Raw genomic sequence first — 21732 nt, 5'->3', positions numbered from 1 at the left:
CAGTTTGTATGGAAACACAAACTGAAAATCGGCCCCCGAAGTGGTCTACCTAGAGTCTTCACCAGGATTCGAACACAGGACTTCTGGTTCCAAGTGCTTTACCACTCAGCCACAGCATCTCCATATGTTCATTTAGCGTACACTTATTTTTAAAAAACAATAATAATTAACCGTATCTAAACATTCAAAATTAATAACATGTAACTAAAAAAAGATTTATTCTTCTTACATAATTAGATAAATTGGCAACACAAAAAAAAAATAAAAATTAATAAATCCTTGACCTATTTTTAGTTAAGTAGTGAGCAAGCTAGAAATGAGTTGAAAGACTTGGAGTAGGTCTACCTGGACCAGACATTCCCCTCGCAAAATAAAAATTAATATCTCCATTGTCATACAATCTAGACATCATGGGCGTAGCCAGGGATGGGGTTCTTGGGGTTCAAACCCCCCCGAAATGAAATCCCCCCCTCCCGCAGGGGGGGGGGGGAACGGAATTAAGTGACTGATTTTCGCTTTCATTTTGTTTATTTTAGGTGAGATTTTAATACTAAATCATCACTTACCACAGCACAGCCGAGGCAGTTTTGAGTTAAAAACCCTCTACCAGGGGGTTTTGAGTTTAAATCCCCCTACCAGGGGGTTTTGAGATTTGAAAAAACCCTATCAGGGTGTTTTGAGATACAAATCCCTCTACCAGGGGGCTTTGAGTTTAAAACCCCCTACAGGGGGTTTTGAATTTTAACCCCCCTACCAGAGGTTTATGCAGTTAAATCCCCCTCTTCTATAAAACAAAACAAAAAAAAAAATGCAAACAACAATCCCCAAATTCCAACAGCATAGTTGAGGAAGATTTTGATTTTAAAACCCCCTCCAAAATTTACGATAAATCCCATCTTTAATATAAAAAAGCAAATTACACACTCAAAATTCTATGAGCGTAGCCAAAGGGGTTTTGAGTTTAAATCCCCCCCCCCCTCCAGTTGGGGTTTGAAGCTAAAAAGTACCTCTTCAATATAAAAAAAAGCAAATTACACACTATAAAATCTATGAGCGTAGCCAAAGGGGTTTTGAGTTTAAATCCCCCTCCTCCAGATGGCTTTTTCTTTAAAGTTTAAAACCCCTCCAGATGGTTTTGAGTTTAAAATTCCCCATACAGAGCGTTTAGAGTTGAAAACCTCTCTCTTCAATATTATTTTAAAGCAAACTACAGTCACCAAATTCTAAGATCGTAGCTAAATGGGGTTTTGAATTAAAAACAAAACAAAAAAAACTCCGGATTTCTTAGTTTAAAACCCCTCAACAGATGATTTGACGAAAAAACTGTCCTTTTCGATATAAAATCTAAAGCGAAATACAGGCATGTAATTCCAAGAGCTTAGTCAAGAAAGGTTACAAATTTCTACCAGTGGCTTGGGCTCCATTAATAAAGTGTGAATAGTCTTCTGCCGAAATTGAAAATCATTAAATGTGTCTCAACAAAGATGGCTAAGACAGATATTTTAGGAGTCAGTCATAGAGATCGGGTCTAAATCAAAGAAATCATATGCCGAACTGGGAGTCAAATCCTTAGTAAGGTTGTGACAGAGCGTCGCATGAGGTTTTGCGGGACATGTTCTCACACAAAATGAATTACGCAAAATAAGAGTTGCGGAAACAGCTTGCCGGAAAATGCGCCGAACGGCGAGAGAGGGTCTAAGTCAGTAAGAATAGCACATTCACATTAGGTTTTTGAAATAAAACTTTTTAATAGCAAGATAATGCACTGTAGATACCTCAGAATATGCATTTTACCAGAAATAGTGCTCGGCGGCGGGGCTTCGCCCCGCGCTGGGGGAGCGCTGCGAACTCCCCCAGACCCCCTTGCTAGCAAGGGCGGGGAGTCTACAATAGACGTCTTCCGAAAGGGTCAGAATGTAATAAAGATTAATTATGTACACACACACACACACATATATATATATATATAATTTTTTCCGCGGGGTCGGGGGGGGGGGGGGTATTCCCAAAACCCTCCCCGAAAAAAAATCCTGGCTACGCCCATGCTAGACATAGATCTCTAGCTAGATCTAGACCTAGTTTTAGAAATAAATCTAGATTCAAGATCTAAGTGTACAAATCTAATTCTAGATCTAGAATCTACTATACGGCATCTAGACTAGAACTCGTATGAATTTACACGTTTAATCTTAAAATTACTAGACCTAGGCCAATGTTATGACCATGAATAGTAGGCATTTTCAAAATCATTTTGTTACCGGGTAATGCCATTACTATTGGTGTAGGCATACTATGCTGTTCGTATCCGATTCATTTCTTAATGTGATACTCTTGTTTACATAAATAAATATGCACCCCTAAGCTGTCAGAAGATAAGTTATTACCTTAATAATTAAAATTTTCATCAAATTATTCATACATTTATTATAAATATAACTAGATCTAGGCTCTTAGTCTTATTATGAGTGTCAAGTGTAGGCCCCTATAATGAGGATATGTCAAAACTGCGCGCTATATAAGTAGTTCGTTATTTTTAAAACTTATAACTAAAACGAAGTTCGTATAAAAATTCTTAACATTTGAATCAGTATTCTATTCAATGACACTTTACCATTGTGACCTTAGATATTTTTTTTTTTGTACCAAATGCGCGAATCTATGAATGAAGCTGGGGATGAGCGCATTAGTAGCTATTGGGTAATGAAGAAGTACATGACCTTTAAAAAAAAAAAAAAGGTTTCCTCCCCTGAAGTTTTTCATTGTAAAGTGTTGTAATTTTTGAAACATCTGCTTGCATATATAATTTAAAAAATGAGATGGTTCACTTTCGGAAAAGAAAAAAGTAGTCGTTGCATCAACTTTGAATGATCTAAAATATTTTCATTTTCTCTTTTAGTATCTGAGATCTAAACGGGACGGACGGACAGACAGGCCATACCAAACTAATAGTGTCTTTTCCCCTTTCGGGCCGCTAAAAACACTAAGAAAAGTTCATATTAGGAAAATATCTCCACATTTACAGCAAGTCTCCATAATGTAATATTTATTTCCTTTTTCTACATAATAAATACATGAATTGGTTAATTTTGAGATAAGATTCATGTTTTTTTAGGGACAATGAATAATCGTGCGAAGTTTCAATTTGCTCCGAGAATAGGAAGTGAGAGAAATAACGTGTATAGAATTTGTACCAGATAGACGTGGTGAGCTTGAATAAGCTTGTTCAAAAGAAGTGTAACAAGTGTATCCAATTCATATTTATCCAGTGTATAATTCTCTGCTAGCCTAGACAGACAGAGTTAAAAAAAAAAAAGTGATAGCAAGTTCTTCTATACATACCGGAATAGGATATGATGAGTAGTTATGCTTTAGGCTGCTGAGTTGAAGGTTTTGAGTTCAACTTGTGATACAAGTATTTTTTTTTTTAACATATGATCCAAAGATGTTTCCTAGTTACTCAATTCACTAGCTATTAGTTCATTTGTGAAGAGAATACAGGAAGTTATCAATGAACTAACTAAATGTCTTTTTCCAATAGTTCATTTTGAAGAGAATGCAGGAAGTTATAAATGAGCTAACTATGACAAATCTCATCAAGCATTAGTCACTGGATTAGTACAATCCTTATTTGGGAACAGGCAACTGATGGAGCACTTCTATGATACAACTAAACTAGACAATCACTGGCACACAAATGACAAGGCAAGCAACTGATGGAGCACTTCTATGATACAACTAAACTAGACAATCACTGGCACACAAATGACAAGCCAAGCCATCCACAATCACATGTATAATTGTCTACATTTATTCTCCATGGATATGAAGCACACACAAATATGTATTTTACAGCCGATGCCAGAAGCAGTCTTCAGTTCTCTACAATAAATGGAAGAAGATACTTTATAGTGTTTTCTGCTATGTCGTAGAACCATCACTCATTCTGAAGCTTTGATTGATATAAATACAGTACCATCAAAAAAAAACAAAAGTCACCTATTTTCTACAGAGCAAAAAAAAAAAAAAATTGAAATGTTGGGTAGTAATATACAATTCCATGAATCACAACTTAATATGTTGTTTTGTAAATCATGGCTTTACAATGTTGTTTTGTAAATCATGGCCTTACCATCACTTGCTTACTGCTACATTTTTTTCTCTCTTTGTTCTTTGTGTACAGAACATATTTTTATGCCAAGAACTTCATTAAAAAAAAACTAACAAAGGAATGTAGATTTAATTGTAAAGAGTTAAAAAAAAAAAAACATTGTAGAATAGCTGTGTTTTGACTTTATCCATGTATACACACACTGCTGAATAAATGTATTTTGAAACCATGGCATTATTTAGCACTTCACAATGACAAGAGGGTGTTGGTGTGCACCAGAGACAATGATGCACTGCACACAGAGTGGCCATGAACATATTTTATATATATATACAGAAACAGTAAAATTGGACATCTGTACACATTTAAAACTTACAAGACCACAAGAGTTCGTGAAAAAAAAAAAATACACAAAGAGAAAAAAAAATCGGATACCACCATACACAAGTTTTACACACAAAAAATATGTTCAAATGTAAATGAAGAAATTCTTATAGGGGCTATCAAAATTTTTTTTTTTGGTTAAAAATCAGTTCAAAAATACTTAACTAAGCATTCTTCAAGAATAAGATTTAACAATGCTCATGTAGGAATTCATTCAAGCTGAATTCTGAAACATGCTAAATCGGATGTTACAATTCGACATTCCTGGCAGGATTGATTGCTAACAACAAGGGAGGACACAAGAGTTTTGAACTTGAACCAGAGGACACTTGAACTCCACCTGGGGCATGCTTTGTATTTCTATTGTGTTGTACTTGCATGACAACATTTTGATATTTCAGATAAACATTGGGTTACAACATCCTGCTATATTATTTCTGGTGAACTATAATCAATCCAAAAAAAAAAGAAAATTTGCTAAAGTGGGAAAGTTGCATTGCATATTGTTCAATGTGCACAAGTATTAATGTCAAGCTAGACTATTAGAAGAATAACACAAATAGTATAGAAATTCTGGTAAATAATAATAATTAAAAATTGCAACTAGCTAAGGAAAAAGTAATTACATATTTTTTTTTTCCGTTTTAACCTATTAGTTTCTTAATTACCATCTAGTCAATTTAAAAGCTTAATTAACTTCATGATTTCCACATGTCCCAAATAAGATAATATGGCAGACCTTAATGGGTTTAAACACACATTATATAAAGATTGCTAACATAAAAATCCCACAAAAATTACAGTAAAAAAAAAAAGTACATTATATTTTGAAATATTTAGACCTAAACCTCCGTACGTATATAAATAAAAAGAAAGAAAGGATGCAAGGTGTATACTCAGTTACTCAACAAAACAATGCCTGACCAAGTGTACATATGGTGGGATATAAAAAAAAAATAACTTACATAAGATGAACATGTACAGGACATCCCATCACTATAAATGATAATTGGTAAACATGTTTTTTTTTCTTTTAAACGTATTGTAAGTTATATACTTTTTTAGTGATTAGAATTGAAAAAAAAAACAAGCAAGGTAAGAGTTTAACCGAACAGCTGTTTTCCTTGCCGCAAACCTTTACAATACCTAGTGTTAAATAGTAAAATTCTGTTTGGACATATTGATAACAAGCCCTCTGTTCCGACCTATACATTATCGAAAAGGAAAGTTCCAGTCACATCTTTAAAAGACAAGATAGCCATACTGGACAGAATTGTAACACTATAATTTGAAATAGTGCAATAGAGTCAATAATTCCAGTTTACCTTTCAAAACCTCGTGGTTTTAAAGGCCAATGAAAATATTATTAAATGCCAAAAACTTTTGTTACAAACAAAGTTGGCAAAGGTATGGTGTGGCCAATCCAATCACCAGCCACACTAACTATTGTGTGTGTTAAGCATACTCAAAGGACATGGCCTTTGCTTTGGTTATGTCTGAAATCCTGTCTGTTAAGGATCCAAATGTTTTGGCCCCACAGACACTTGTGTACAACATCTTGATTAAAACAAAACCTCTGCATATGGCGTAGGTGGCCGAATGTCATTTTTCTAACTACTCCATTCTGTACATTTTTTTTTTTAAACTTAGAAATGTAAACCAACAAATTTGAAAGTACATCAATAAGCTTAAACAAGAAAAGTGAATTCCTTAAACATTACTGTTATTTATACTCATTTCAGTACCATAGAATAAAATTACAAGTAGCAGAGAAAATGTATTATAATAAATAACCTTTTTTTTTTTGAGCCATTAAAGGAGGAGGAACATGCATACATGTGTTAGCGTTTGAAACAACAGATTTAATTACACATTGACTCTGATTACATCTGGATGACATAGTTATGAAATCAGTATATTTTTCAATTAATCGGAAGAAAAAATCTATTATTAATATTTAAAAAACAATTATTATAAATAATGGCAATTACATAGTAATAATAATGAACATCTCTCCACAGTTTTTTTTTTTTTTTACTGTCACAACTAGACTGATGATTAAAAGTGTTGATTCTACTGAAAGGCTTACTTTCAAACTTAGGAAGATATAATAGATCTATATTTTATTTCTTAAAAAATATATTTTTGATTAAAAGAAATTAGAACAATTTGGAAAGTATTTACAAAATAAATAATAATAATAGGATTTTGTCAGAAAATTATTATTAATTTTTTTTTTACTTTTTAATAAGTTCAACATTTCTGCCAGACATAATTATGTGGTCCTAAAAAAACAGATGCATACCAGACCTCAACACAATAATATAAACCTAAATGTAAAAATAGTTTTCCTATTGCAATTAGGCAGACCAATACAGCAAAGCTACAATAGCTGAATCAAAATACACACGAAACGAGTAAGTTAATCATCATTTTGACCTGCAAATCATAACTCTTTACGCTGGTAGTTTAATTATAAATTAATGATTCTAAAGAACATTGAAGTTAAGGTGAACAATACAGAGAGAGCCATGAATCAAAGGAGGTAGCACAGGTATAGTGTACATACTGGGTCACAATCTTTTTTTTGTTTGTTTTTGTATTCAAACAGCCATCAATGAATTGGGTACTGTCAACTGTCTTTTAATACATCTTTATGCCCACAGACCTAAGAATACACATGCCATCATTTATTTGTTGAAAAGGGTAATGCACATGGATGTCAATATAACAATGACAACCGATACGAGGCATACAGTATGTCTGTTTTCCAAAATACAAGTTGCCCTCTGTTTAACAGGAACAAGTAAACAGGTGTAAATGTACTCATTAATTTTCTTTTGTTTCCATACAAACTACCATCACTAGAAAGGGTAGCGTATATTTATGCATTTATATATATAGTACAAATATATATATTGGTGAAAAGATAAAACACAAACCACAAGGAAAAAAAAAAGAAAGTAACTTTCTCACTTGAAACTCTCTAGCAAATTTAAGTAATTGGATTCATAATAAATTAAGATTGTTATTTTTTTAAACTAAATTTTAAGGGTTGAAACTTATTTTTCTTTTATTTTGACATTTTCTTAACTTAAAACAAAAAAAAAAAGAAAACGCGAAATTTGGTTACTGTTTTGTTAAAAAAAAAAAAAAGCGAAAAATAATTTTCTTTATAATTGATATTAATGAAAAGCTAAAATTCCATGTATTGGATTGATATTACAAAAAAAAAACAACAACAAAAAAAAAACCCCTATCATTCAGAAAGATTTATATCGCTTTCAAATAATAATTTAAAAAAAAATGTCTATGAATATGAATTGTTGAACAAAACTTTAACAAGAACATTGCAGTTGAACTGGAAATTGTACAAATGTAATCACAATAACAAAAAATAAAGAAAAGAATAGATCAGAGCAGTTGTAATATTATCTTTATCTTTTACTGTCTCCAATATATGGAGAGAAATGTGTATCAATCATTCAATTACGTACTAAGGATAAAAAAAAATAAAATAAAGTAAGAAATGAAAATGTCTAACGGAGTATCTTGTTTTAATCACAAGAGGCTCCATTATCTCGTTTCAATGACAAGCATCTTGACGTAAAAAGAAATAAATTTCCAAAACATGTTTGAAGTCATCAAGTTTCTGTTTGTATATATATTTGTGTTATTACATTGTTTGTTATACACACTTTGTTTTTCCCCTCATGTCCATCTCTACATTCTCTTCATGTCTATTGTTCCAGCACTGTTTTCCTTTTTTAAAAATACATATCAAGAAATAAAGACACAAATATCACCAAATCCCTGATAGCTATGGTAAGATGGTGTTTTTTTTAAAGAGTTATAGTACAAAAAAAAAAGCAAGGAAGAAAGATGACATTTTCATAACTTGATTGCGTTCAAGATCATCCTCTTCCTGCAGTTGGTGCAGTAGCTGTAGTACATTGAGCAACTTGAGCTGCCTTTTGCTTCAGCATGGTCCAGTCAAATGTGTAGTCATACTGGTAGTTGAGGGTCCTAAAGAGGATCCGGAAAAGTTGACGTAAATACATGTAATCAGGAGCCTCTTCAAACCTCAGGCCTCTACAGTAATTTAAATACATGGCGAATTCGGCAGGGAAACCTTTGCAGAGAACTTCAACAGGAGTGGACATTTTCTTTTCACTAATTTTTTCATACTTCTGCTTTTTTGTGTTAGCCTTGAGTCCTTGCCAAGGCAAGCTTCCTCTGTTAAAGTACATCAAAACGTATCCCAAAGACTCCATGTCATCTCTACGACTCTGTTCTATACCAAGATGAGCATTGATACTGGCATACCTTGCAGTACCTGTCAGATTTTTATCTTCACGATAAGGGATGTGAGTACGAGTTCTACTGTCTCTGTACTTTTTCGCCAAGCCAAAGTCAATCAGAAAGACTTTGTTGCAATGTCTTCCTATTCCCATTAGGAAATTATCAGGTTTAATGTCTCTGTGAATAAAGTTCTTATTATGGACATATTCGATACGCCCAATCATTTGATCAGCAAGCATGAGAACTGTTTTCATTGTAAATCTTCTGGAACAGAAATTGAACAAGTCTTCCAGACTTGGTCCCAGAAGATCCATAACGAGAACATTGTATTCTTTTTCCTGGCCGTAGTAACGGATGTGTGGAATACCTACTCCACCTTGTAAAATTTTGTACAACTTACTTTCGTAAAGTAGCTGGGGATGTCTGGCTTTACATGACTCGAGTTTCACTGCAACCTCTTCTCCGTTTGTTATGTTGATCCCAAGGTATATATCACCAAATGACCCGCTGCCGATTTTACGGACCAGTCTGTACTTTAAGCCAACTATAAACTCGCCAGATTGTTTTCCCGTTCGTTCTTGTGGCTGTTCCATGGTGAAAATTCATAAATATCAGAGCAGACTAAATCTAAAGAAGTCCTTTTCATTAACAGAATCTGGTTGCCATCTTGGGTGTTGCAGCACAGCAATAGTATCCCACAATTCCTATCTTACCATAATCCTGCACAACGCTTTAATGCGCATGTCTAATCGGAAGTTTAGTTCCGTGTACATTTGACGACAAAGAGGCTAGTACACATCTATGATGAATCAGGAAGCGGTGTCGAATTGATCACTTGTTGTTTTATACGTTGACTGTTGCTGTTCTTTTTTTTTTTTTAAAGTTATTTGGATTTTAAAAAAATCATGTCAAGAAACAATATACCTCGTCAAAAATCGTTAAGTACTCCTGAGGTTTTAAATCCCTTCGTGCATAAACTTAATTTAAGTTTGAGAGATAAAATTCAGGTAAGTGAAAACTTATTTTTTACTAATAGAATCTATAATAAATATTAATAACGTTCTTTTGAAGTGTCAGTGAGTCAGCCTGTGACTGTGTAGTAAGTGTGTTAACTTCACTACACAGTTTACTAGTAACCAGTACAGTCTACATAGACTATTTTTTTATTAACTATATTATATATATAAATACTATAGACTAGTATAGACCAGAGAGAGAGACAACTTGCTTAGCACTGCTGCTTAGTGGAGTAGTACCTTATTTCGTTATTAACCATTTTCTCTCATAAAAAATGTGGTCCCTAGTGCTGCATAAAAAGTGCATTTAAAATTTATACCGGTATGTGTAATAGGTATTCATCATTATACACCATTGAAGCAGTTAGCTTCACATTTGCATAAATTATGTTTACAGCTTAATTGCTTAGTACTTACTGAAGCTTATATATATTGCCCTGTAATATGTATTCATCATTCATTGTTTCAGCACTTAACTTCACCATTTTATTTAGTAGTTTGTATCTAGAGTATAGATCTAGTCTCTAGATGCTATATTATAATACATCTTTAATTATGTAATACTTATTTTATATTAATACTCTGTGCCTATAGTCAGTTCACTTATTAAGACACTTTTTGTAATTAAATAATATTTATAGATCTTGATATCTACCATTCTATTTGATCTTGTAAGTGTTCTATTATTTTTTTGTCTGTTTCTTTTCCAGATTGCAATAATGTCTGTTACAATAGCGCCCATTCGGCTTGTTTTAGTTCTTCTTTTATTACTCCTGGCATGGCCTTTTGCAGCTCTTGCTGTTGCCTTTCGGTCAGAAGAGGATAAATTAAAACCAATTACAGGATGGCGTCTGTAAGTCTTTTTATTTTTTGCTTCACTAATCTGCTGTAGAATGAGCTGTTCAGTTTGTTATTTTTTCAACCATAAAGACAAACTAAACCAAAGTTATATATAAATGGTATTGTTTTATACTTTCTCATTTATAGGATGATTTAGATATTAATTGATCATATTGAAAGTATAATTAATATACATATAAGTACGGAACAAGAAAAGTATTTGTATAAAATGTAAATTATATATTTATACCAGAAGTATTCTTTTTTTTTAAGTTCTAGATTTTGCTTAAACAATAGAATTGTTCTGCTTTATACTCCCCACCCCTAGTCTTTCCCCTAAATTTGATTTTTTTAAAAGCTACATCCCTTTCCTATTTTTATGCCAAATTTTAATAGACATAGTGTAAAGCACAGTGACAGTGAATTTCCTGTTTTCTTTTTTTTTATTTGAACATGCTCACATATATCTCTAACAGTGCAGTGAGTAACAGCTAGCGCAGACTTTGTTGACTTTTCATAACTTTTAATCATCGTTACTGGCTAGAATCACTCTAGTTTTTCTGTCATGAAAGAAAGCAAAGCACTTAGTTTAATATGTTTTATACACTTTTCTGCACTCTGTTTTTTTTTTTTTCTCTATTTGTAACACACAGAACAAAAAAATAACTTTTCTTTTAGATTGTTGAGACCTATAGTGCTAGTTCTTTGTCGGGGGGTGTTTTTCGCCGGAGGACTGTACTGGGTAAAAACAAAAGGCAAGCAGGCCAGCTCAAAAGAGGCCCCATTGCTTTTGCTGGCTCCTCATTCATCCTTCCTTGATGCTTTGCCGACAGTGTTTCTGGGCTTGACGTCTGTAGTCGCCAAAGCTTCCACTCAAGATATGATATTATTTGGAAGTAGGTTTTGCTACATACATTTATATATTTATATCAATTTTGTTTATATATATTGTCTTATAATTATTTATTGATTGTTGGCATGTGCTGGACAGATTCAATTTTTTTGTTCAACTATCAATGACATCTCCTCAACATTCAAACAGATGAGATCAAATGAGGCATGTGTCGAAAACAAAAGAGTTTTCTCGCCATAAAATCTTTTCCTCTTCTCTACAACATAAAGTAGAATACAAGGCAATGCATTTGTTTTTTAAATGTTGCATTCTAGATCTACCATTTTGTGTGTTTGTCTCAGTCATTATTATTGAAAGACTGAAATATATGCCAATGAGTGGAGTCAAAAGTGAGAGGTTGATATTAAGTTGTACTACAGTATATAATATATACACACAAGATAATCCTGCTCTCTTGTTTTTTTCTTTTGGTATCATGTTGTAAATCTAATTAACCTGTCTAAAGCATTGTACTTTTGTTGGCAGTCTTTTTTTTTTAAGTAGCTATAGTAGTAGGCCTTGTGTATTGTTCACTAGTATTAATAGGTCTCTGGATTCACTCGCTCTCTTTTTATATCTGGTATTAATTTTCTTTTTTACTTGGATTTGTTGTTACAAGTAAATGTGTTGTGTGTGTATCTCTCTTTCTGTGTATATATATATATATATATATATATATATATATATATATATATATATATTGAATTCTAGTAGAAGAAAACCAAACTTGGTGCACTGTTGGTCTTGGTTATTATTCATTATTTTTAACGAACTTTGCTATCATTATCTGATCTTAGTTTTGAATGATACATGAAATTGTGTTAGAATAGTGAGTTCTTGAAATAACTGTTTTACAATAGGTCAATAGCTGCTAATCACCCATAATAATTTATCATTATATTAGATTGTGGGCCTTCCCAAATGACTTCTTAATGGGAAGCTTTGTGCAAGAAAGTGCTCTCGAGGGTGGGGGTCAACACAAGCGTCACAAGGACACCCTTAAGAGCTCTCTCAGGGAGTGTGATATTGACATTCACGACTGGAAAACACTAGCTCTCGATCGCTTCTCATGGCGTGAAGCCATGAGTGTCGATGTCTCAATGTGTGATGCAAGAAGAGCAGCCGGCATGAAAGAATGCAGAGCTAACAAAAGGCTGAGAGAAGAAGCATGCTTATCTGCATTAGACCCAACTTACTCATGCCATGTGTATGACTGGCTTTTTATAGTGAGGATTGAACTAGCCATCTTCCAGTTCATAGGAACTGAGAAATGTGCTCATCTTCAACCAAGAAGGAGGAGCTATATTGATAGTGGGTTATAGTCCTTAAATATTTTTTTTTTGATTTTTAATCATGTGTCCAAACAAAACTATTTGGTTAACAGTTTGGCGAGCCAAACTAAATTTTATGCTCACAGTTTTAAAGTTTTCTCACATTCCCAGCTTAACCCTTTCAATGCTATAGTGCTTTACAAACAATATATAAGCTAAAATGTTTACAATCTAAAACAATTCATCTGTATTTTCTTGTGTGGTTATTAGCGTGGGTCTATTTAAAATTTGTATTGTAGTTTCAGTGGGGGCAACTTGAAGTAATGAAGTCCTGGTTCACCAAAGTTTAAGAACCACTTCTCCAGAAACAGTATTTGAAAACAAAATGGATTCACAATAATAAAGAAAAGCTGTTTTAACTAGATTTAAGGAATTATTTTACTAGGTTGTAGAAATTGTTTCTCTAAATTTAATAGATTGTTTCACTAGATTCTTTGCTTGAATTTTGTAAACACTTATAAAAAAAGGACCTGGGGAATCTTTGTTATGGTCCTATATCAAATAAAACTATAACTTTCAACCAGCAATCTTATGCTTTAATTGTACCCTTATCTTGTGCATTCAACTTTATAGGTAGTTTTCATTATTTCCCCTCCCCCCCCCCCTTTCCTATACAACACAATTTCCCGCTTATTTTTAATAGCTTTTGGCTTAATCTGGAATGAGATGACTTATTTCCTTGTTGTTTTGTATAATTAATAATAATTAAACAAAATAATAATATTCTTTCTCCAAAAAAAAAAGAAAGTTTTTTTCCTGTGACATTTTTACCTCCCTTTCATTCGTATTGATCATTAGACATATATGCATAATACAATGGTAGGCCTATTATGTTTATTATTATTATTACTATTGACATAAAACAACACATCTTATGTTTTGACAAAGGAGAAATACAATTTAAACATAAACAAACAACTAACTACCAGCATTAAAAGTCTCAGTAATGTTTCAGCAGCTGCCTCAATGTGACTGTTACATATAGTTCAGTAGGCCTTAAAAACAATAATTCATTCAGTGTGTGGTACATAGCAGTTAGCATTTACAAATTGATTTTACGTGATTTACTAAAGCTTGACATTTTACAACCATTCTCAGCACTACAGTTTTTTTAAGTAATCCTTTTACTAATTCATTGAACAGGGGAAACTACTCTATTTGGTGCTTTTATACAGTTGTTTTACAACTCTTGAATTATGTAGATCTGGATATTTTGTAACTAAAAATCTTGAGTTCTGAAAGTAAAACTCAGGCAGATGGAAGCTAGCATTTGAATATTAGCGTATCGATACTGAGCAGTGGAAGCACGATTTATTCCTTTTTTTGTTCCTTATGTGATCGTTTTTTCGATACCAGGTTTATGAACTGGCCGCTAGTTTACATCGGGAGAGCCATCATTGTTGCTGCGGGCTTTGTCGTATGGCCGATCAAGGGCAACAGAGCGCCACCCAGCCAGGCGCCTGTTCTTGTAGCTGCGCCCCACTCGGGAATCTTCGATATCATATTGTACTTTCTGGTAATACCCATGTCGAGCCCGGTCTCCAGGAATGAAAATGGAAACATCCCAATCTTTGGAAGTAATGAAAACAAGGATCGCAAGTAGAAACCTGTCTGCCTCTATCCCAAGAAAAACCCAAACATTTTTATTAACAAACATCTTGTACATCTTTGCCCCATTCCCTTTTACGATTCTTACCTATCTTTTTTATATCTTTTATATATATATATATATATATATATATATATATATATATATATATATATATATATATATATATATATATATATATATATATATATATATATATATATATATATATATATATATATATATATATATATATATATATATTAATAAAAATATTTTGCCCCATTTCCTTTTCTGCCACCCATTTATTTCCCTTCCGATAAACCTCACCCTAGCAAATGTTTTGGTTCTGATGTGTGTACATGTGTGCCACCGTTTAGTAGAAAAAATAGTACACCATGCAGCTGGCTGTGGCTAATTGATTGGCTCTGTGTCGCGTGACTATAATGTAGTCGTCTACCAAACAATAGTACTAGATGATAATAATACGATACACACATGATGAATATATACCATTCACACACGATGAAGCTATACCATTCACACATGATTAACTTATACGATGAAGCTATACCATTCACACATGATTAACTTATACCATTCACACACGATGAAGCTATACCATTCACATACGATTCACACATGATTAACTTATACCATTCACACACGATGAAGCTATACGATTCACACATGATTAACTTATACCATTCACACACGATGAAGCTATACGATTCACACATGATTAACTTATACCATTCACACACGATGAAGCTATACCATTCACACACAATGAAGCTATACGATTCAAACAGGATTGTACCATTCACACATGGTTAACTTATGCCATTCACACACGATGAAGCTATACCATTCACACATGATTAACTTATGCCATTCGCACATGATGAAGCTATACTATTCACACATGACTAACCTATACCAGCCACATAGGATGATCCTTGAGATCATATTAGAAGTTTCAGAACACCGTGTATGGAAGATTGTGAAAATAAATATACATGTCAATACGCCTCTGATGGGGTTCGAGGGAATGTAGCTTGGCAGTAGATGTCAATGGGTAGTTTAGCCACAAGTCGATGGGATCGATGTTGATAACTTGTTTTAAACCTTGGAATCAATCGCTTCATTCTGTGAAATTGGCGTATCACACACAAGGCACCACACAAGATCAGTTGACTACCTTTCTCCATCCCTCTTTGTCTTTTTGCCTTGGATAGAATCGGTTTCAATGGCAGGCCAGTCCTTTCTATTATCTTGGCTTTCTCTGTCTCTTCTTTTCCCTGAAGGAAAGTCTTTTCTGAGCCACGAAGACCTTGTAATATGGCCATATAGTTTAAGTTAACTTTTTTTTTTTTTTTTTTACAGCAGTTCGCAGTTTATCGTGGAGTCCAACTGTTGTATCCATCCATTAAATACAAAACGCCAGATTAATATCTTATAACTGCTGACATTTAGTACAAGGGACACATAGAAGCATATCACACTGTTCAAATTGGTGGGCATGAGAAAACTTAGTTTCTTTGTCCATAGAAAGAATGTCTAGACCCCCCCACCCTTTTTAATCCTTACTTCAAAACATTTAGATCAATCACAGGTTTTCATTTATCGAAGAACTGCAGAAGTATAACAAGAGGCCAACTTTTCAAACAAACCCTCAACCCAAAGACGCGCTCACATTCAGGGGCCATAACTCAAAGGATTCGGACTATGCAGCGAGCACTGAACGAAAACGTCTAAACACTCTCAAGCCATAAACAACGAGTCTGGAACGAGCGCGTGCGTCTGTGTGTTCAAACATCGCTGGGGGGGGGGGGGCTCTGGTCACGTGACACAATCCTTTAAGAGTGGTGAGCAAATATATGAAATTCGGTAAAGTAGAGAGGGGAAAAAAAATTAGTGCTAAAAAAAAAGATGGAAGGGAATGAAATAATCACATAGTTGCAGTTATTTATAGTAGCCTACATATGATACAAAATATACAATAACGACCCCCCCCATAAAGACAGACATGAGATCACATTAAGGGAGATGTAAGGTGAAGGATTTGAGTTTCCCTGTCATCGCTTAGTGGGAGATAGTCTATACGTTTTGAACGCCCCAAGAGAAGACTTTTAGATTCATTGTCCGTGTCCAAAACTCTTGTTTGGGGGGGGGGGGTAGGGTTTCAAGTCGGTTCTATCGTGACGACAGTCCTCGGTCACATAATCGTAACGACAGTCCTCGGTCACATAATCGTGACGACAGTCCTCGGTCACATAATCGTGACGACAGTCCTCGGTCACATAATCGTAACGACAGTCCTCGGTCACATAATCGTGACGACAGTCCTCGGTCACATAATCGTAACGACAGTCCTCGGTCACATAATCGTAACGACAGTCCTCGGTCACATAATCGTGACGACAGTCCTCGGTCACATAATCGTAACGACAGTCCTCGGTCACATAATCGTAACGACAGTCCTCGGTCACATAATCGTGACGACAGTCCTCGGTCACATACCATTTTGTCACTGGTGGATGTTTTCATTTATTTGTCAGGTTTAAGTTGAATTTCACATGAGCGATAAGTAAAATAAGGAGAACGTAGGGATGTCCTAAGGATCCTTGTCTTCGTTGGGATTCAATCTCGAAACATTCGAAGCCCTCCGAATGTTGGACCAACACTGAACACTCCCTGACGCTAGCCTCACGATACCACTTCAAATATTAAATAATAATGAAAAAAAAAAAAAAACAACACATTAGACTTGAATTTCCCGTCAGTAGTGCATCATACACCATTGAGTGTAGTATGTGTTTAGGGGCATTCAACTTAGTGGCCTTGACCCTAGTCGGTGCATTCTGAGTGGGAATGTTGAACGAGCTTAATCTCTCATAGAGTTATCTTTCTCTAAGCTTTTATGTCTATATGTAAGTCAGGACACAGATAACCCACTTTTTTTTCAAGAACAGAACATCTGTCCTGTAATCGAAGTGGTTACGCAAATAATAATTTGGCCATATTTTTTTTAAGTGGCTTTCGAGTTGATTTCACTTTTAACCGGTAAACCCATTGAATGGCTTTTGTAATGGTCTTCGTATGACCTTCATGGTCATTTGAGCGTCAATTCTACTTTGTCAAACGAACATTGACATTGATGTAACATCGTCATCTTATTGTCAATTTGTCCTTGAAGATTTTTTTGTTTAGACTATATTACTAACACCAAAAAGACTTTATTGAAAAAAACAAACAACACCCCCAAAAACTAGTAACATAAAAAGAGTTGGGAACAAAATGATTCCTCCATTACGAAGCCCAACACGCTCTTCAATTTCTCATTCTAGTTCTTTCTTGTAATGCTTCCATATTGCAAGGAGACTTTCCAGTCAGCTTTGTACAATCAAGTTCTTCTATTAACAGCCCAGCTCATGATTTTTACAAGAGCACGTGGGCGGTGCGCAAACTGCGCATGTTTGTCTATTTATTTTTTTCCCATTCCTAAACACAAATCGACTTTGGGTATTCCCGCTAAAGCCGTGTGCAAAATACAATGACGTAAGCTACATAATCTGTCAAATTTCTAGGAAATTTCGACACACAGGTCGGTCCATCCATGAAAGGGTTTACAATCTTATTGGAGGAATTGTTGCAATAAATTAGGTAGTAATCCGAGCATCTGGCAACTTTCAGTTTCTGCTGTTGTAACTCCGTTTATGTTGCCACTACTCGGTTATCATGACTAGTGCCACTTTGTCAACTGTCTGTGAACTCTAGGCTCTTGTCCGTTTTAGTATCGGTGGATTGGTGTTATCTCAACCTCGTTGGTTGTATCGGGTCATGTAGAAAGCGACAGCGGTGGTAGGGTTCACGTCGAGGACTACTTTCTTCATCGGGGCAATGTCCATCCACTTCGACTGCCACCCTACAGTGGACATTTTGTCTTAGTGTGATTATATTAGAAATGTTACAAAAATATTCTTGTGTGGTTTTGGTTTCTAAGACCGAGTCCCCCTATCACAAGCCACCAAGTCTACCCATCACAAGCCACCAAGTCTACCCATCACAAACCACCAAGTCTACCCATCACAAGCCACCAAGTCTACCCATCACAAGCCAGCAAGTCTACCCATCACAAGCCACCAAGTCTACCCATCACAAGCCACCAAGTCTACCCATCACAAGCCACCAAGTCTACCCATCACAAGCCACCAAGTCTACCCATCACAAGCCATTCTTGCAAACGACTAATTTCTCACATTTTCTAGTTCTTACCAGCAAGGGAGGATTCCAGCTCCCGTCGCTTCTGCGTGGCACCTCCGAATGTCGGATAGGCTAAGAACGTGAGCGAAGATAGGCTTCAGCTGACTACCACAGTACGTTCTAGCAAACAAATAGTGCATGGGCGGAGTATGTAAGAAACTTAAGAAAGGCTTACTAACCCAGTCTCATCCGTCGCACCGATTGATGACCATACGGGGGGGGTGTCCTCATACGGAAATCGTCGGTACATTCTAGGTATATGGGGTTTCCTCTTTCGGGGGCCTCCAGACAGGGAGGTCTGTGAAGAGCTAACCTTTCATTCTAGCCACGCAGTAAAAGCCTTTCCCCGTGTCAAAGTGTCACAAAAGGGAAATTTCTCGACCATATTAGGACACTTCGACGAGTCCTTACCAAAAAAAGCTTTTAAAATGTTCCAGGGGCAGTAAATAAAGACAAAACTAACACCAGTGTGACACAGATTATTATTAGCCACGTGACACATTTTCCTAGTACTATTGTTTGTATCTGTCGTCCCAACCAATTAAGTATTGTACTTACGTGCGTGTGTGTTTGTGATTGGAGGTCTTCAGAGTGTATGTGTTTTTTATACAACAAAACCGTAAACAGATCACCTTAACAAGGCTAGACTCGTGGCATATGGTGCATATATGGAAAGGTGTCGAATTTCAGAACATTAGAAATATAGATATATTATCTCTTTTCGTTTGTTTTTATTGTACTGTACTCACCAATGATATTTATAATTGAACTCTCTTTGCACTTTTTATTTTTTACTCTTTTTGTTTTGTTGATTTGTGATGGACAACGGGAAGCGGCCACATATCCCGTGATGCCAAAACCTACTCTCCAGGTTGCCAATACAAATGATGCATCCCGAGATGCCGATAAATAACATGTCAGCTCATGTTTTCATTTCATTTGCCGAAGCTTCCACGGCTGGTGTAATTGTGATGGTGTACCAGTGGATAGTTCTAACATTCGGTTGTCTCTTTTTCTGTCCATATTTCGTCCTCTCTCTTTTTATCTTTCATTGAAAACGAGCCAGAGTTATTATATGTTCCTGGCTTTTTTTTTTAGCCTCTACTAGTTAACAGGACTAATGGAGAATGTGGGTGAGTTAAGGTGGTCTGTCTTAATGTTAACAACATGACTTTTTCATAATCTGTTGAGCACAGGCGAGTTCCACGCCATCTTCCTGGCTGATTTTGAAGAGAGCTTCTTTTCAGCCCTGTCTTTCGTGTGGAGAATGTATCGATTACTTTGTACTTTCTATTTCTGCTGAGAATGTTTCCATTATTTTGTACTTTCTATTTCTGCTGAGAATGTTTCCATTATTTTGTACTTTCTATTTCTGCTGAGTATGTTTCCATTATTTTGTACTTTCTATTTCTGCTGAGTATGTTTCCATTATTTTGTACTTTCTATTTCTGCTGAGTATGTTTCCATTATTTTGTACTTTCTGTTTCTGCTGAGTATGTTTCCATTATTTTGTACTTTCTATTTCTGCTGAGTATGTTTCCATTATTTTGTACTTTCTGTTTCTGCTGAGTATGTTTCCATTATTTTGTACTTTCTATTTCTGCTGAGTATGTTTTCATTATTTTATACTTTCTGTTTCTGCTGAGTATGTTTCCATTATTTTGTACTTTCTGTTTCTGCTGAGTATGTTTCCATTATTTTGTACTTTCTGTTTCTGCTGAGTATGTTTCCATTATTTTGTACTTTCTATTTCTGCTGAGTATGTTTTCATTATTTTATACTTTCTAATTCTGCTGAGAAAGTTTCGATTACTTTGTACTTCTGTTGCACTGCAGACCTTCGAAATCCCACACAAGACCATTGCTCTCAGTTTTACAGTTTCTATTTGTTGGACATGTAAACGTGTTCACTGCGAGATGTTTATGTAAACACATATCCGAGTTTCTGTGATTGTTTATGATTGGATGGCCTGAAGCTGATCACGATACACTTTGTTTAGGTAACAGTTGCTTAAAGAAAAAACAACGCTTCTCTTTGTCGTGGTCTTTCACAGCGAGACATCTATTCCTCGAGTCCAGTTGGTTGCAATCTGTAGAATATTTAATTGTTTATGTTATTCTAGACATCTGAAGTCTACATGCAATTCACAAAAAAAAAAAAAAATAATAATAATAAAAATAAAAAAAGCAGAATATACAAAATATTATTTAAAAAGCAAAGCCTATAGAAGGGAAATAATTAGAATATCAATGTTACAATTATTCTATGTAAGACAAAGTTAATTAATTATCACTAATTAAGTAAATATTTTTTTTATTGATTCGTGTGCTGACATCAGCAATGAATAATTGTGCAAAGTTTTATTTTAATCTGAGAATGGAAACAGGGAGAAAAACGTGTAAAAGACTCTAGACAGAAAAAGTCTGATTTAAAAAAAAAAAAGTGAGTCTTTGTAATCCCCAACCACAATATATGTATCAGACATCTCTCTGAAATGTCTGCCCGGAGCACTTGGACGTGTTCAGCGAAGTGTTGTAATGGAGAACAGTTTAGAAACTAATTATAATAGATTACAGTAATTACTATCTCCGATTCCTAATTCTTCTTTCATCATGTCTGTTTTAACGCTAAGCGTTTAATCATCTCGTAGCTTATTGCTGTCATGTCTTTGTATTGTGTCTTAAAGAAAGGTAGCCCCTTCCTTAACTGTGGTCTGAACTTTTGACTCCATGGAACGATCCATATTATCAAGTGCCTGCGCATTGTCATGATAAAGTGCTATATATAGCTGTTTTTGCTAAATGTATTTTACAGGGTAGTTCGTTGAACCAGAATCTCTGATGGTGATGCTACGCTGTTAGACCAGCTCTAGATAAACGTATGCACTGCTACAGCCCACACAGTTTAACATACAGTTTAACGCACGGTGCCTTGGCATTGTAAAACATGCAATCTCTATTCTTAAAAAAAAAATGGAAAACAAAGGCATTGTTTATTAATGTATT

The 21732-nt window shown here is 34.9% G+C and overlaps 2 protein-coding genes across 3 annotated transcripts in view; one reads left to right on the top strand and one right to left on the bottom strand.

Moving 5' to 3' along the window:
- Positions 1-3785: 3785 nt before the first annotated feature.
- On the bottom strand, positions 3786-9509 carry LOC106077959 (casein kinase I-like). Its single transcript, XM_056034959.1, has one exon. It carries the CDS (start codon positions 9385-9387, stop codon positions 8407-8409), a length of 981 nt encoding a protein of 326 aa, XP_055890934.1. The 5' UTR covers positions 9388-9509; the 3' UTR covers positions 3786-8406.
- Positions 9510-9572: 63 nt separating this feature from the next.
- The window catches only part of LOC106077957 (lysophosphatidylcholine acyltransferase 2-like), a 42724-nt gene continuing 30564 nt past the window's right edge, over positions 9573-21732 (top strand). The window contains exons 1-3 of one of the 2 annotated variants that reach the window (XM_056034956.1): positions 9573-9801; positions 10521-10663; positions 14230-14450. In XM_056034956.1, coding sequence (XP_055890931.1) covers positions 9700-9801; positions 10521-10663; positions 14230-14450 — 466 coding nt within the window. In that variant the 5' untranslated portion in view covers positions 9573-9699. Of the gene's footprint in view, positions 9802-10520; positions 10664-11328; positions 11547-14229; positions 14451-21732 lie in introns of both variants that reach the window. The other variant, XM_056034958.1, reaches the window with a different exon arrangement.

This window comes from Biomphalaria glabrata, chromosome 7, assembly GCF_947242115.1.
Source record: "Biomphalaria glabrata chromosome 7, xgBioGlab47.1, whole genome shotgun sequence".
NCBI classification, from domain to species: Eukaryota; Metazoa; Mollusca; class Gastropoda; family Planorbidae; genus Biomphalaria; species Biomphalaria glabrata.
This window is presented reverse-complemented; position numbering and strand designations above follow the sequence as displayed.

Coding starts and splice junctions, on each gene's coding strand:
- LOC106077959 (XM_056034959.1), bottom strand. CDS start 9,387: ATGGAACAGCCACAAGAACGAACGGGAAAACAATCTGGCGAGTTTATA.